General features: G+C 24.4%; 2 protein-coding genes across 3 annotated transcripts; one reads left to right on the top strand and one right to left on the bottom strand.

The window, feature by feature from the left end:
• Window positions 1-1,282: 1,282 nt before the first annotated feature.
• LOC113552884 (carbonic anhydrase 2-like) lies at window positions 1,283-9,477 on the bottom strand. Of its 2 annotated transcripts, none has more exons than XM_026955883.1 (7): window positions 9,458-9,477; window positions 6,931-7,001; window positions 4,140-4,316; window positions 3,942-4,086; window positions 2,441-2,546; window positions 1,679-1,909; window positions 1,283-1,604 (listed from the first exon to the last, which is right to left on the bottom strand). In XM_026955883.1, exons 2-7 carry the CDS (start codon window positions 6,992-6,994, stop codon window positions 1,497-1,499), a joined length of 831 nt encoding a protein of 276 aa, XP_026811684.1. In that variant the 5' UTR covers window positions 6,995-7,001; window positions 9,458-9,477; the 3' UTR covers window positions 1,283-1,496. The 2 variants fall into 2 exon arrangements, with proteins under 2 accessions (XP_026811684.1, XP_026811683.1); XM_026955882.1 differs by lacking the exon at window positions 9,458-9,477 and adding an exon at window positions 7,446-7,502.
• Window positions 9,478-11,633: 2,156 nt separating this feature from the next.
• LOC113554545 (ABC transporter G family member 23-like) lies at window positions 11,634-17,086 on the top strand. The gene is made up of 11 exons (XM_026958431.1): window positions 11,634-11,779; window positions 11,922-12,081; window positions 12,218-12,372; window positions 12,453-12,560; window positions 12,618-12,711; window positions 12,777-12,902; window positions 13,729-13,779; window positions 15,024-15,118; window positions 16,198-16,399; window positions 16,465-16,835; window positions 16,916-17,086. The coding sequence occupies exons 1-10, from the start codon at window positions 11,634-11,636 to the stop codon at window positions 16,717-16,719; spliced, it is 1,392 nt and encodes a 463-aa protein (XP_026814232.1). The 3' UTR covers window positions 16,720-16,835; window positions 16,916-17,086.
• The last annotated feature ends 842 nt before the right edge of the window (window positions 17,087-17,928 follow it).

Here is a 17,928-nt window from a genome sequence, read left to right as displayed (position 1 = left end):
TACTTCATTTATTTCACAATTATACCATTGATGAACTTTTTTGAAATAGCTATGTAAAATTTTACTCAGTAATCAGTTGTATACATCTATGTTATTTTCTGAAGAATAATGAAATAATATTTAATCACATTGATACAGACAACGAGTTTCAATGTGTTACCACATATTGATGGGAAGAGAGGTTGAACCTGGTCATTGGTCCCTAATTCACCGGGCCAGTATTGGCACGACGCTAATTGACAATAGGTGGTTGTCTTATCGAATAGTATATAAAAAATGCTGGTCCACATAGAATTGCCCCCGCAAATGAGTGGCATTCTCTATAGATAGCACACCCGAACAGCGAGCCGGAGTATTAGGTTGGTGACGGGTATTTTCAGGTACGTTCGTAATAGAACTTTTTTGAATTGCTCGACAATAGCTACGGTCTCATTGGCACCTGGTTCGTTTCTGTCCGCTGTTTCATGAAGACATCGTTGGAATCACTGTCGTCCTGCCGTTGGAGCCGGGTTACCGCAGTAACCGGTGTCATATCTTCGATGAACGCTTGAAATTTCGAGAAAACGTGATTGTCGATCGCCGAGTCATTGCATTCACGAGGAATGCAAAGGAGTTCGACAAATGAGTATCCTTGCTGCTGCTTGTCTCATCACATACCAGGAAATCGTTTTGGTGATCATCAGTTATTATTTTCTCCGGTAATATTAGGTTAGATTAGTATTTTTAAATTATATTACTTTAGGTCATTATTTTATTTTCCCTTAAAAATTAAATTACCATAAAAGTTAAGCATACAAAATCAGATAATTTTCATACCTTTCTGTGTTTGCTTTAATAAAAGCTTTCAACACAAAATTAGTTCTGCTGAACGCACATTTTCTTTGTAGTACGTTTGGAAGACGGAAATAATACATGCGCCATGCGCAAAAGACGTATATTTAATAAAATATACCTTGCAAGTTACAGTACACTATGAAATTTATAATATCATGAATTATTATAATTTTACTTTTGATGATATCTCATAATTCATAACCAAAAGTCATAAGTCTAATAATGCACTTTAACAATTACTTCAAGCCAGGATTAAGGAGTAGAACGTTCCACATCCCTAGGGCCACAAGACTATAAGGACCTCAGTAGTTACCATAGTATATTTTTATAGTTACATAAACTATATTCATAATATTAAAAGAATATTTTTTTATTATATTATAATTTCTATAAAAATTGATATAGCTAATAGTTAAATAAAATAAAAATATAATAGTAAAAAGTTTAATAGGAAGTTGTTTTTTATTAAAATCATAATTTATTAGTTTAACTATATAATATATAATAATAAAATAAAATTAATTTTTTTTTTTAAGGCCTTTTGAAAACTTTGGCCCCCGGATCTTTAAATATTTTAATTCGGGCTTGAATAACATTGATAAAAATATAATTAATCAATAGAAATAATAATGATGATGTTAATTTAATAACATTTTACAAGTTTAATATGCATAAAGGATTGTTCTATTATTAAATGGTTGAAGATCTCTGTCATTTTCATTTATTAATACTCCGTGATGACTTGAATGTAACTCTCTGAATTCCATTAACTATTGAAATCGAATGAATATTTAAAATAATAATAATAATAATATTGATTTAGTAAAAAACATATTAATCTTACCTGTCTCCTAGATATTTTAATGGGCTTGGTAAAAATTATCCAGATTACACATTCTGTGTACGGTTCAGTTGTTAGAGATCCATGATATGTGTAATAATGTTGTTTTAAAGCTGTTTTCTTTATCCAAGAAAACTCTTCTTTAAAACTTCTAACTATCGACGATTTTGGTTGGACTATATATTTTAAATCTGCAATAAAATTAGCCATATCTTGATTGTCTTTTGATGATACCTATAAAAGAAATCCCAGCGGAGAGTAAATACTTTTTTATGCTCAACAAAATTTGGATAGTAACAAAATTACTGTTCAAATCGGATAAATAAACATAAACATCAATACATTTTGATTAATATTTAAAATACTAGGTATTTGGTGGGTTACTTCAGTGTTTTTCTATGAATCGGCGTGATCAATAATAATATCACAGTCATATGTGGCTTGTGTGGAAAGGCAACTTCAGTTTTTGGTGAAATATAACCGTCGACTGCGACTCGTGTTCGCTTTTGGAATATAGTTATCAAAGTCGTTTTTTACTCTTAGTATTACGGTAGTTTGATATAATTTTTTCCGAAAATATTGCATTTATTATATTAGTACCTATATAATAATTAGTAATAAAAATTTTGGTTTTTGAGCTCAGTACCGATTTTTACAAAGTATGTAATCTCGTGCGTGTAACTTAAGAGATACAGGATACATGTTACGATGTTTTCACATATTTATTTAAGTGCACAAATAAAATATTTATATCAAATTAATAACCTCTCCGAAAAATCCGACGACACAAACGCCATCACTGTAACTTAGAGCGTTTTCAAAACTTCCGTACTCTTTTTTATAATGTACAATATGAACTTCCATAGCATATCTAACGTAAAAATCAAACAAATCATTAACTTTTACACTGACACATAGTTAATTCAATTTATTTAAATCTAAAATCTTAATGGAAAAAATCATATTATTAGATATGATTGTAAATTTTTCAAACAATAATTTGTTTTTTTTTTTATATTCATGCACGGAAATTATAATTTATATTAAATATAATAGATAATAATAATAATTATAATTCATAATACATTTTATTGAATGTCCATATTAAGAAAATAATTTGGGTTTTAAGAAACCTTAAACATCTAGTTTTAAATATTTTTTTTACGTAATTAGTTGAGGAGTATTTGGAAGTAATTTTCTTTTGTGATTATTTTGATGTATCATAATTTATAACATTAAAAATACATTGAATATTACATGTAGTAAGGAACCGAATAACAAAGTGTATCTCACACCTGCGGTAGGTGGAGTGATCGGAGGGCGAACTGTTTGACGCGTTTTTGGCTGCTGTGACGTCATTTCTCAACAGATTGAGGCGTTTGATAATTTTTTTTTATCGCTAAAAGTTCCTCTACCTACTCGTGGTAACAACTTTGAAAAACAAAATTTCATTCGTCATACACGGCCCTTATAACCTTACTTTCTAGACGACCCTCGTATTCCCAGGTTGGTAATATTTCAATTTTGTGAGATTATCATAATATACTTGAAAAATCAATACTTAAATTTATAAGACTATAATACAATATGAAGTGATCTATTAAATGTCATCACTCATCATCACTTATTATTTCGTTAACTTTTAACTTTTTTAAAAATATTTTTTTACATTATCGAAACAGCGTTTTTTATCGTTATTATTTTTAAGTTTGTTTAATTTTGTATCTAAAGCAGAATATTTTCAGCAGTATTTTAATATAGGTATAATAATAAAATTTCGAATTGGTTAATAGCTAACAAATATATATTTATATATTAAGTTTATATTAAAGTTATGGGGTGTCACAAGGGCACTCAACAAAATGTTTGTCCTCTACTTCACTCAACAGTACTTTAAATATAACTAACGTTAATATTTTTCGAAATAATGAGTGTTTACACTTAAATGGATCACGTTATTATATATCAAATTGACAAACAAGTATGAATTATTAACAACTTCTAATTATGTATTACCATACACACAAATAATTATGTATTATATTCTAAATTCTTGTATATCAGTTTTAATACTTATTTTTGTTTTAAAATATATTGGATATTCTTTAAACAATAATAATATTATAGGACACCATAATAAATTAAAGTTCTATATTATGTCATAATCATTGTAGATATTTAACCTTTTAAAATATAAAATTCTAAAAGAACTTTTTTTAAAGATTTTCAATTTTTACAATTCTTGAATATTAAAATTATTACTTACTTGTGTCCATTGACTTTGTGTTCACTTCCCATATCATTTTTACCCCAATGAAAATGCATCTGTGAGAATTCATACCTACTATCAAATAGTGGACCCCCGGTGATGAATGGCACCTCATAAGAATTATTGGCAAGTTTAACATTAACTATTAAATCAAATATTAATACAAGTGTTATTATAATATTTAACTACTCATACCTGTATGTCCAGTATTAGAAATTTCCACTGTTGCCCTGTTAAATGCCCAATAACCAAAATAACGTAAAAATGGCAAATATCGCCTCCTTGCGTATGTTGTATTTATATCCACTGGTGACTGAAGCTTAATACCCACATGATCTTTAATAACATATGGCCAGTCATCCAAATCAAATTCTAAAATAAATTACAGTTCAATATTATGAAAACAATATATTAGGTAACATTAAGTAATAGTGAGTATACAACATAGTGACGTCAGTATACAATGTACCTAATACAGTAATATCTATAAAGTTATAAATGTATTAATAAATTATGGGTGTATGCTAGTTAAGAATTTTTATCGGCACCATAATATATAGTATATAAAATATATTTTAATAATTAATTATTTTTATTATATAATGCTAAGAATAAAATAGAGCATATTTGCATTTTATTTGAAAAACTTTGCCACTGGTGTAGTTTTATTAATATTTTATTGGCATTTGACAAAGAATATCACGAAGGTCTTTTATATACAATCTATCTGATGATAATCCCTATTCACTAAGTGTCAACATTGCCTTCTGCAAAAATTATACAATACTTTATAGTGAATCCGGTAATATTTAAGCGATAACTCAATTTACACTTTTACAGGACCGTCTAAAATTATTATCAACAAATAAACAAATTGGTTAAAAAAAAATACTAAGAACAAAACAAATTACACGAAAATTGTTATATTAAATTAGGATAATATTGCTATTATTCAAATAACTAATTTAAGGTATGGTTTCCCAGTAGCATCAAACGATGAAACACTAAACAGCACGGTTCCATCACTCCGCATCTAAACGTTGGATTGTGTTCAGATCGCAGAAGACGATAGACGCTGCATGGAAGCCGTAGCTTTAGATACCTCGTATTAATATAATAATATAATACTAATCATTTGATTAGGCGCGATTATTAATATGTCCACCATGTTATAAATAATTTAAATATACCTAATAGGAATAAACTAGGAAGTAAAAGCGTTTTAAGAGTTTTGTAATCATTTTTTTTTTTTTTTAAAGCTTATTATTTGTTTTATTACTTAAATTTAAATTAGATAGATCACTGCGACACTACATAAACATAACCCAATACCCATTATAATTTACGAATAAGTATAATATATATGTAAGGCATAAAATAATACAATATTGTTTTAAATTATATTTATCTTCTACCTTCATGAAATATTGCTTACATAAAAACATTTTATTGACTTAAAATTAAGATGACCCTGAAAAATTATATTAATTTAAAAGAAAATATTTGAGAATTTTTATTTAAAATTACCTCAAGCACCTATATATGTACATATATGTATGTGTATATGTACATACTATATATGTACTTTATATTATGATGACTGACTAAGTATACTCATATGTATTTAAAAAATATATTGCTATGTATGAAAGAACTGATATATATATATATATATAAATATTTATAATATAATTTATTTGTTATATTTATGAATTACTCAATCGTACAAAAATATTAGCAATGTTACACTTTTGAGGGTTTTAGGACACCGATTAAAGTTATCCAATTATGTTCAAATTTTGTATAAATCATTTTCATACATATTAAAAAATAAACTACTCGTCAGAATTTGGATTTTTAGGTACTCCGAAAAATATCCTCTTATTATGATTGAAAAAAAGTATAGGTATCTAGTTAAATTTCTTATGTTGACCCCTAATACCCCGCTAAAATATTGTAAAATAATATAAAAATTACTTATCATTTTAGATATTTTTAAATAAAAAAACTTTCGTATTAAAATTGTTTCACTATTATGAATATTTTACGTTTATGTGATAAAAAGGTTGTAATATAACTACATAAGTTTTGAATAATCCAGTATATTATATATAAAATATATATTATTACATATTATATATTATTGTATAGGTATACATAGAAATAAATAAGGTATGATTATGTTGTGCTCTGACAAAAAAATGTTCAGGGTAATAATTAAATTTATATTGTTAAATAACATATTACACCTATAATCTATATACTTTCATTTATCTATATATAAATATATATTTATACCCAGTGGCGACCCAATACATGGGAAAACCGGACGATTGCCCGGGGCGCCAGAAGCGCATTTAAAGATGCTTAAAAAATTGTTAAAACTTATGACTTTTTTATTTAATTAACTAATATATTTTTTAATAATAACAATGTGTATATAATAATAACATATTCATCTAAAATAATAAATTGTGTAAAACAATAAAAATGTATATAAGCTATATTTTTAAGTGCACCTTTTAAAAATGAAGGTTTTATATCTACTACAGATATAGTTAGCATGCAACGAATTATAGTAGTTACAATAAACCTAGAGTTAAATTAAAAAAGAACAATTGATAATAAAAAGTAAAAACAAATAATGGTTAACATATATGAAAAATATAGATTTTAAATGTTTTAATAAAAGATATTATTATCATGACAAAAATTATTTGTTCTTCTTAGACTTAAAGTTATCAATATTTTACTAAATTAAAAATTAATGCATGACTTACCCACCTACTTAACCATGCATGTAGATTCAAAGAAAACTTTTAAGTTATGATTCATATTAATATATTTAAACACAAGTTTATATTACTGTTATTATTCATAAATTATATTTGTTATAAAATATCAAGAATGAAACTGTAAATCATCTAATATTCTAAACGTTAAGTATTTAATATAAATATTTTAATGATTACAATCAGATACTAACCACTGACAGATTTTGAAGACGCCAAAACAGCAAACATAAACCACAATGCAGACGTCCAAATCATTAGATGGCTGTAACAACGTTCATGATGACTTAAGACATAATGAACATCACATAACGAATCTCAAAATATTTATTAATTATAAAATTCTCCTAACACCTTGATTATGAAATAAGTAAGGAAACAAAGAATGTATATTACAGCAGGTAGTACAGTTAAATTAACCGTGACGTATTTACTGTGGTAAAGTTGGTCTTAATTATTTGAATTACTATACATTTAAAATAACAAAATATTTATTGTATGAACCTTTAAGTATACTATTCAATACAATGTCATATACAATTTTAGTACTTGATTGAAACAAGATGTTTCTATTAATATGTATAATGTATATTGTATATACAATATTTGCCATAAAGAGAATATCTATTAAATTATTTTTATATGAACATTATATTATTATTGTTTATACCAAAGAAATATTTCTAGACAACTGCATAATACTACTTACCCGTTCTTAGAACTTATTTGAAGTTAAAATATTTTTCAAAACAACATTGGGTCAACGATACATTTTATTTTGCACAACTGAACAATTGTCACACTTGTCCTGTTTATTTAACTGTCATTCTGTTTGTACATGTCCGGTTATACAAATTGACCAAACTTGGTAGGAGGGTTTTTTAATTGAGTAGCTTTGATTTATTACGACATAAAGGAATACAAATTGCACAGATTAAATAATGTTGCAATATGATTAAACGAAATTCGTCGAATTTTAAAGTTCTGTATTTATTTTTTAAACATACAAATATTTTCATGTACTATATTTTAAAGTGAGGCGCATTTAAAAATTGATTATCATAAAATATTTTTTATAACACAAAATAAATGTTAATGCATTTTAGTTTAATTAATTTTATGCATCTATAAATTATTCATATACCTTAAAAAAAATTGAAAATGGTGTGCAATTAATATTATACTGAAGTACACTATATAGTATATACATAAGTATACTTAAGTATCTATTAATAATTTATTTAAAAAAGTTTTAACATGATTTGTGTCTACTATAAAACAATTGTTCATTATCACTATTTTTAAAATTTTACTTTTTAAATGAAAACATATATTTTCAATTGTCCATATTTTGAAAAATAATATTTTTGAAGTACTTCGATACATTTAAAAATTGAATTTTAATCAAATAGTTAATAAGTTGTGAATATTTAAAGTTTAAATATGTGGAGTAGTAGACCATCATTTTGCGAGTATCTTATATAATATTACTCTACTCCGCTCTTTAAAAACTAAAATACTTATGATATAACTAAATTAATTTCTCGTTTAAAATTCCATGTATATGATCAAAATTATCTTTTTCGAAACGTGAAATAAAAAATACATAGCATTTAAATTAAGTTGATAATTTAGAAAATGAGAACAATAAAAAATTGTAAAATGTATTTTCAAAAAATTTAATACTTCTAAGTATTAATTATAGACATTTCAATGGATCACATTTTATAATTTTTTGTCAAGATGAAATATCAAAATACAATCTTATATTACTATACAAAAATATATTTCATTTTCTTTAGAGAATTACTTTTGTAATATTACATATTTTATAAAATATTGATGTATTTATACAAGATCTTTGGTATAATGTGCTAAAAACAGTTATTTCTATTTTCTATTGGCTTATTAAAATAAATTGATAGGTAACACAACAATTTTGATTCAGAAAATTTATATCTAAACAAAACATTTTGATTATTCAAATATTAGACTAATTTGCATGTGTTAACTTTTACCAATTTGAAATGATAAGGAAATCATAACTGTCGGCTGGTAATTTAGCATATTTCAAAATTGTTAAAGTCAAACATAAGTATGTACTTTATTAATTAAAACAGCCTTTACAATTATTTAAATTTAAAATAGTAGATAAGCAATTACCAACATAATGATTGCCAGTGTGTAGTTTCTATAGTATTTAAATTATAATAACTTAAAAATGTTTACATCAATAAATGTATACAATTATTATATTATTATGTTAGATTATTGCATTTCCTTATTATTTTATCCTTCAATAAATTTAATACATAATTCTAACAACAACATTTGAATTTTGAAAGTTAATTTAGTATTCAGCATAAGTAATTTCTAATTAATGTTTAGTCCTATAAATTATAATATTATTGATATTATTTACGTATATAATTCAACCAATAATTATTATTCATTTATTCGTTTTAGTACCGTAATAATTCGATACTCACAGATTTAACATAATTGTTAATATTATTTAATTCTTCTTTTTCTTAAAAGTATTATATAAATTATTCCATAACAGAAATTGAAAATTTTTCATTTTTATTATAAATCACATTTCCAGTATCATTTTGTACTAAAAATTTTACGGTTAGAATAACTGATTTTAATAAATTATACACTAAGTACTTGATGCACCATATTTCTTATCAAGATTCTTATAAAAAAACATATACCTACCAACTCAATGTATATGTAAAACTCGTATAAGTAAACGATGCTTGCTGTTAATATCTTTAGATACTAGTGGGTATATATTTAATATTTATTATTTATTCACCTCTAGTGTTCAAATTATTATATCGCTACTTAATCATACTCAAACATATTTACGTACAACTTATGCGCAGATAATGCAAACATGTATAAAAAATAATATGCACTTAATGTGTTAACAGCAAATAATCATTTCATTAAATGCTTTGTATATCTGCAATAGCTTATTAATTTCAAAATCATTCGTATGAAACGTTAAGTAGGCACCTATTATGGAATAGCATATTTGTAAATTCGTAATTAAGTACGAGTATAAACTAATAATGTTTATTTCCGACGTATTTTGTTTTAAGATTCTGAGGTTAGTAACGATGAACTAGAAAACTTTTACGGGAAGACAAAATGTTGAAAAAACTTTCCAAAAATAACTTATTGCTGGAATATGTATAAAATATTAAACATCGTATACTAAAACGTCAATAAAAAACGAAGAACATTACCTATATCACATATAAATCATATAATACAACCAAAAATATACAAAATATTGATTTTCTGGTGTCATTTTGACTCTAGTAAAACCCGAAACTCTAAAGTAATAATTATAATCGAAAATTAAATTCTCAAAATAATAAATTCAATTTCCAGTCAAAATAATTAAGCTTTTAGAGCACTACTATTATAATAAAATTTTTTTTTTTTTTGATCAAGTTATCACAAATTTATGATAAAGCACACATCTACTGGGAGGTCTCTTCACAATATACTTATTTTCATTATATTTAATTATCTTATTATATAAATTATGTTTATTTGTTCAATGAATGTAGTCGTGGTGTCACTAATATATAGATATCCAATCCTAATTATATGATTGATAAAATCTGAGATATATTCGGATAACTCGGATATTTTAAATGTAGCAAAAATAATAATAATAATAATAAATAATCATGGCTTAAACACAGCTTGTATAGAATATTAATAGTTAGTAACTGCAGTATACTGTATACATAAATATCAAAGAAAAGTATAGGTAAGAAGAATGAAGATGTTTATCGTTATGTAACTTACTGGTAACTCGTTGAATTCAGTCATAATTATGGTAGATTCAATATTATTTTACTAATAAGCCACTTGTAATGACCCCTAAAATAACCACAATTTTAAGATTTATATAAAATCGGTAATTAATATTAGACTTCATTATTTCGCTTAGTCATACACAACATAGCAAGATATAAGACATGATAAGACTTTTAAAAAGTGATTTCAAGTATTTAAATTTTTTATTTTTTTCTTAATGATAAATGAATAAGTGAATAATTATTTATTTTATTCAAAAATTTAAATTATTACTATAGTGCCATTAATTACACGCTGGACTGAATATATAATATAATAAGTTATAACATACACGACATATGTATTTATTTTTAAAATACGTTAAATAGATATCTTTTTTAACATGCATAAAATGTTATACAATTTTTTGTTTATATATTGATATAAATATATTTTTTAACCATTTAGTCATTTATAATTTATCATTCATAATATATAAAATTATAAATATTACAATAAGAGGTTCAACCTGCTTCCCACTGAAATATTTTACAAACACATTTTTACTCAAGTACATACCGTGTATATAATAATTTGTCATTAATATTGGTTAATAAATTGGTTATGTCTTATAATCTCGCTTCTCACAGATTTATTTTCTAATGTACGCACCTGTAAAATATTCTATAATATATACTATTGATGTATACTATTTCATGTTTATAGTACTCTGAGTTCGTGCGTTTATAAATATAATATACATGGTGTATCATGGTAATATGACAATTTTACATTTAAATCTCTGTATAATATAATATATATATATATATATATATATGTATACTAAATTATTAGAGATTATCTAAAAAACCTATAAAGTATAAAATTTAATTCTGATTTAATTGTTTGATAAATCCTATGCCAAAATATTACATTTCTGTAATACCACTATATCGTTTTGTTAAATTTTACACATCAAATATTTGCGTGTAGGGCTTGGATAAAAAATGTTTGTGATAATTTATTATGGTAACAATATGAAGTATACAATTTTTATTTCAGCTGATACTATACAATGGTACATGAAAGTCGCTTCAAACCAGGAATATATTTATCTCAAAGTCCTTCGAAATGTTCTATAGTATTGAATAATGTGTTTAAAACACATAATAATCAAAATATTTTCAATGGAGTGAATTTAATTGCTCATAGTGGTAAAATGTAATTGCACTTTTTAATACTTCTTACGTATTGTATTTTAAATTGTAATAACTCAACTGTATTTTTTACTATTTAAATGACCGAATCGACAGTTAATATTTTGTTTAATTGATAACACTTTTTTATTAATTGTTTTTCAAAGATGTGCTATACTTGGTGAAATTAACAGCGGTAAATCTATGCTACTTTCTTGTTTAGTTGGTGGGGATAAAGTTGACAAAGGTCATATATGGGTTCTCGGCGGTCAACCAAGAACAAAAAGCAGTAAAACTTTAACTAAATACACTGGCTATATGCCTCAGGTACTAAATTTATTATATTTTACTGCAGCAATAAGATAATTATTATAATATATACGAAATATAATACATGGATATACCTATGTCAAATAATACATTTCATTCATAAATTTACAAGTTAATTATGATTTTTTTTTAGGAATTTTGTTTGTATAAGACCATGACAGTTTTAGAACTGTTTGCATACTTTGGAAATTTGTATAATATTAATCACAAATTTATTCTGTGGAGAATCAGTTATTACAAACACATTTTTACCCTACCACCAATTAATTCTACTATTAAAAAATTAAGGTGTGTAGCTCTACTTATATTAAATTTATTTTAGTTTATTTATATGATAATTCAATTTTGTAATATTGCAAAATATTAAGTTTCAGTGAAAAACGAATGATATCGTTTATGATAGCCGTGTTCCACAGACCTCGATTAGTGGTATTAGACGAGCCTACTATAGGACTTGACATATTTAAAAAAAATCAGTATATTTAAATTTTTGAAAAATGTTTACTGAACATAATGATTTGTTCTCTCTTTAGAATTTGGAAATACTTGCATCACATGATTAGTACATGGAAACCAACAGTAGTTGTAGCCACCAATAATATCGAAGAAGCATTTTCAGCAACTAAGGTTTTAATTATAATTAATAACATTTAATAGACGATTAAAATTAAATATTGTTTTATTTATTTTAGATAGCGTATTTAAAAAATAGAAAAATTATATTTGAAAGAGAAGTAAAGGAATTGCATCGAGCAAACCCAAATAAGTCTATAGATGCAATCATAGAAGACCTTTACATCAGTTTAACATCTATTAACGTTGATGTATATAACATTTATACTATTTTTTTATACCTACTGATACATACAATGGTTTCTACATTGTGTATTATCATTAGAGTCCAGAAATTTATGCATTTAGTAATTGCATGTTTTTATTAAATGCTCCGAAAGTGACTAATACATTTCAACTATAGACTTAACTTAACTAAAAACTAAAATCGAACATATATTTCCAATTTTTAGTACAAAATATAAATCTATTTCGAAATTTTAAATGTTACATACGTATAATTACTAATTGCCTAAATATAATTAATTTTTAAAAATGAATAGTTAAATCAATATTTTGTTAATTTTTTATTAAAAAATAGAAATATGCCTTATTGGTTCTTGACGACTTTATAAATTATATATATTTTTACAATTAATATAGATTCTGAGTGAAGATATAAAAAGGTTAAAAAGAACGCTTTTTTTGTTGATAGTCACATTATTTTTATCTGAAATTTATACCATCTATACTGATTCAACATTTTATCATGATATCAAAAGTTTTACTACACATAAATATAAACTAAAACTGCGTAAAATAAATGACAATAACTTTAAGTTTTAAAAAAAATATGTTGCATATATTTTCATTTTAAAGGACATTAATATGTTCCTCGCACGACTATTGGACACTAATGATAATGTTATTTTTATAGTACTATATACTATACTAATATACTATATTATACAAATTATCAAATAATATATAAAATATATTATGTGCTTTAAAATAAAGTACATAATATATAAAATATATTATGTGCTTTAAAATAAAGTAAATTACAATATTAATTGTTTAATTTAAGTTTAGAAAAACTCTTGGATCAATTCAAATCAATCTGAGACACCGCATAATAAAAAGGTAATGCTGTTATTTGCACAAAAATGAATACCTAACATTGTTACAATAGCCTTGGTGATTTTACTGAGCACTACTCGCACTAGCATATAATATATGTAAAACCAGTAGCATTTCAATTATTTTATTTATTTTTATTTTTTTTTACTTTTAACTAAAAAATATGTGACGAAGTTAAGAATTGTTTAAATTAGGAACATTTCTACCACATTATCAACCAAACTTTTTAAAACGATTACGTCATATACTTATACAAATATTAACAGACTTATTTACAACTGATATAAAAAAAACAGTTGTACAAAGATTATTTAGTGTAACAATTACTGAATGACAATTACAGATAACTTAATGTGTGCTTATGCCTTTAGTTACAAAAATACTACTTTAATAATATTTTATAACCACCTGGAATCTGAAGGATAATTTCCATAACAATAATTGATATTAATTTAATTTAAAATAATAAAAATTTGGTAACTTGTTAATTTAATATTAGAATTTTTCAAATTATATATGTTTAAAAATTATCAATTTAAACTTACCTCCTTTAATTTAGATATGAAAATATTTTTAACAATAATGTATCATTCAATATTTCAATAGAATTGCATGTTCTAAAATGTTACCCTATTTTCTTTAATCATACAAAATAACGCACTACTGACTAACTGACATTACATATTATTATGTATTTATAATATATAATTATCTCATTAACTACTAAATGTTTATAGTTTTATAATATTTGAACATAAATTCTTGTTTCAAGATCTGAATGATAATATATAATAATAAATCAATGATAAAAATAACTTATTATTTTAAATTATTGTTAATAATTTCTAAAACTATCAACATTTTTAACTGTTTCAATAATTTAAAAAAATAACACGTACATTGATACATTTACACTCGTACAATTGATTCAATATAATGTTTTTAAAATATATTTTAACCATATTGTCTTTATTTTTATTACTTAAATAATTAAATATATAATCTAATATTTCAAAATATATAGTATAATTATTACATTTTAAATAACAAGAATTAATTATTAATACTAATTTATCAGTTTTTATCTTGACTATGTAAGTATATACCTTGACTAAATGAATAAATGTTTTTTTTATATATATCATCAATATTATATCATTTTATACTATTCATTCATAATACTCTACTCTGAAATACATTATCTTATAACTTATAACATTGTTTAATAACTATTTCATTTTTTTCAGCTAAGCATTTATAAGCAATTATATCCAAGATCAAGTATTTGGAAGTTCAAAACCGTTATTATTCAAAATATTAAATTTTTAACTAAAAATTTTTGGTAAGTAATTATAAGAATTAGAAAGATTTTAAATCGTGATATATGCCTCTAGAAATATTTTTTTCACACGGTCGTCTTATGTGATAATTAATTAACAAACAATCAGTAGTTATAGCACTTGGTATTTCGTAATTAAATTTAGGCTATCAGCTAAAAAAACAATAGGGACTATATATGGTTTTTTTTGTTTTATTATTATTGTATGAAATGAATAGCAACTCTGTCTAAAAGATATTTTACATTAACTGAATTGTACCAATGGTCTTTCGTTATTCATCTAATACTTTTTTTTTGAGATAACCAAAAAAAAACAAATTAGACAATCATTTTATAAACCTAAAATAATGCATTTTTAGGAGGAGGAATTATATTGATGTATTATTTCCATAAATCAACAATTTTAATTCATTTAAATATTTTTTTTTTCAAATATATTCATAATAAACCAATACCACTATCTAACCATGAAGTTAACACAACAAGATGACTGACGAGTGCCCAACACCCTCATTTAGTCATTTGTATCTTGCCCTGCTGTTTACTGTCCACTATTAATTTAACCTACTCCTCAATTTAACCTCCCTAAATGGTCTACATAAATATGCCAAAAAACGTTCTTCTATCCTTTTTTAAACTTCAATATTTCACCTTGTGACCTCTGATATACACTAATCTACATTACTGTTTAATTCAAGTGCACAATTTTATGTTTTTACTTTATGTGTAATTTATTATTAATTATAACTGTGGTTTCATTTAATCGTATCAAATTAATGTGCAAAAACCCGAAATTTATTTTTAAATCGTTTACAGAATACTTTATAATTACCAATTATTATAGTTATTATAATAATACATCATTATACTACACCGAAGAGATTAAAGAGAGAAAAAGGCTGAATGTATTGCATTTAAAACATGACCCAGCAACTATTTTAAATATTTTTGTAATAATTACGAGGTATATTTTACATTATACGATTTTTTTCTAAATATTTTTTTGTTTTATCACTAATTATTAATTACTATAATAAATAACCAATCGCAATTTTATAAAAATACAATCATTTTAATTTTAGGATGTTTGTGTTATTATGCGTGATCCCAATACTTCAAGTATACTTGCATTGCATCTATTATGGAACATATCCTAAATCCATACCTATTGCAGTTTATAACCAAGAAACTGATTGCGGTAATAACCCATGTAAACATATTGAAAATTGTTCTTACTACTCATGTCATTTCTTGAATATTTTGAACCAAAACGGTGTTACAGTAGTGAGTAAAAAAAATAATGAATGTAACATTAAAACCTATCTATTGAAAATCATTTGTTATGACAGAATTATTTTGATTCTGAATTTTTGGCTAAGAATTCTATAACAAAAGGATCAACACTAGGATTTATGAAAATTTCTAAAAACTACACAGTAGCAATAGTTAATAGTATAACACAAAGCTCGACAAGAGAACGTGAAGAACTGTTAAAATCTAATATAAATTTTGAAATAGACATGTCAAGTAACCTATACATAAATATCATTGTCACTATGATAAAATTATATGTAATCAAATCCAAATATGCCTGGTGTTCATAGACTTCGAATTTGGGAAATATCTCAAACAAAATATATTAAAAACTCATAAACAACATCTGATTGACGTTTATAGCCAGTACAATCTGTCAAAAAAATACGCCGATATTCCATTTAAGGTTATTATTAATGAATAAATTAAAATATATTTCATATCGTGTAATATATTTATATATCATATTTATTTATCAATTTTCAGATATACGAATATAAAAATTTAAATCTCGCCGAAAACACAGCATCCAAAATAATATCATGGTAATTTAAGATTATACAATTAATATTACAATAATTTTCGAAACTTAAAATTATCAATAACAAATATCATAAATCAGTGGTGTATTTTATGAAGAGCTAAGAATAGTTACAACCAAAGCCATGCTGTAGTGGTGGGGGGGGGCTAGAGGGCATTCGCTCTGGGCGCATAGTTTAAAGGAGCACCAACAATTTTTTTTATAATATTTTAAACTATACATAAATAAAATATATGAGAAATATTATTGTTTTATAATTATATTGGACCATTATAAATTTTTTCTGATAAATTTCGAACTATGGTCGAGTTATACCAATTAGTCAACCGCAACATTTTATTTTTGTATTATTAGGCTTTATAATAAATTATCGTATTAACATCGATTTTGAAGACGTCATTGAAGATTTTGCTTCAAAAAAGTTCAGGAAAATTAAGTTTTAAACTAAGTACCTATACGATACACTTCAGTGGCGTAGCCCCCTGAAATATTAAGAACATTTAAAAATTATTTTAATTTTTAATGGTCTATACAATTCGCAACAAAAATCTTAGATTGTATTTTACAAAAATTGATCAGCCCCCTCTGAAAAAAAATCTTGGCTACACCAGTGACACACTCTTATAATAAGTTTGTAAATATAATATGTATAATATTATATAATTTGTGATATGTATTAATTTTTAATTATTGTATACTTAACTATTTTGTTTAATAATTACTATTGCAATCTACTTTAGTTCTTTGCCAAATCAATGTTCAAAATACGTTGTAAAAAAAAAAAAATTAATTAAATAGGAAAGAAATGCATAATGATAAATAAAATAGGGGGGCGAATATTTTTAATTTTGCACTGGGTGCCGAATCTTAACTGCGCAGCTCTAGTTACAACCAACAGGATTATTTAAGTGGGATGGTAAATACTAAATATACCAAAGTTCCAACTACTTTTTTAGTA

Source organism: Rhopalosiphum maidis, chromosome 2 (assembly GCF_003676215.2).
Source record: "Rhopalosiphum maidis isolate BTI-1 chromosome 2, ASM367621v3, whole genome shotgun sequence".
In the NCBI taxonomy this organism is placed as follows: Eukaryota; Metazoa; Arthropoda; class Insecta; order Hemiptera; family Aphididae; genus Rhopalosiphum; species Rhopalosiphum maidis.
Note: the sequence above shows the minus strand (reverse complement) of the source record. Positions and strands in the feature narration are given on the sequence as shown.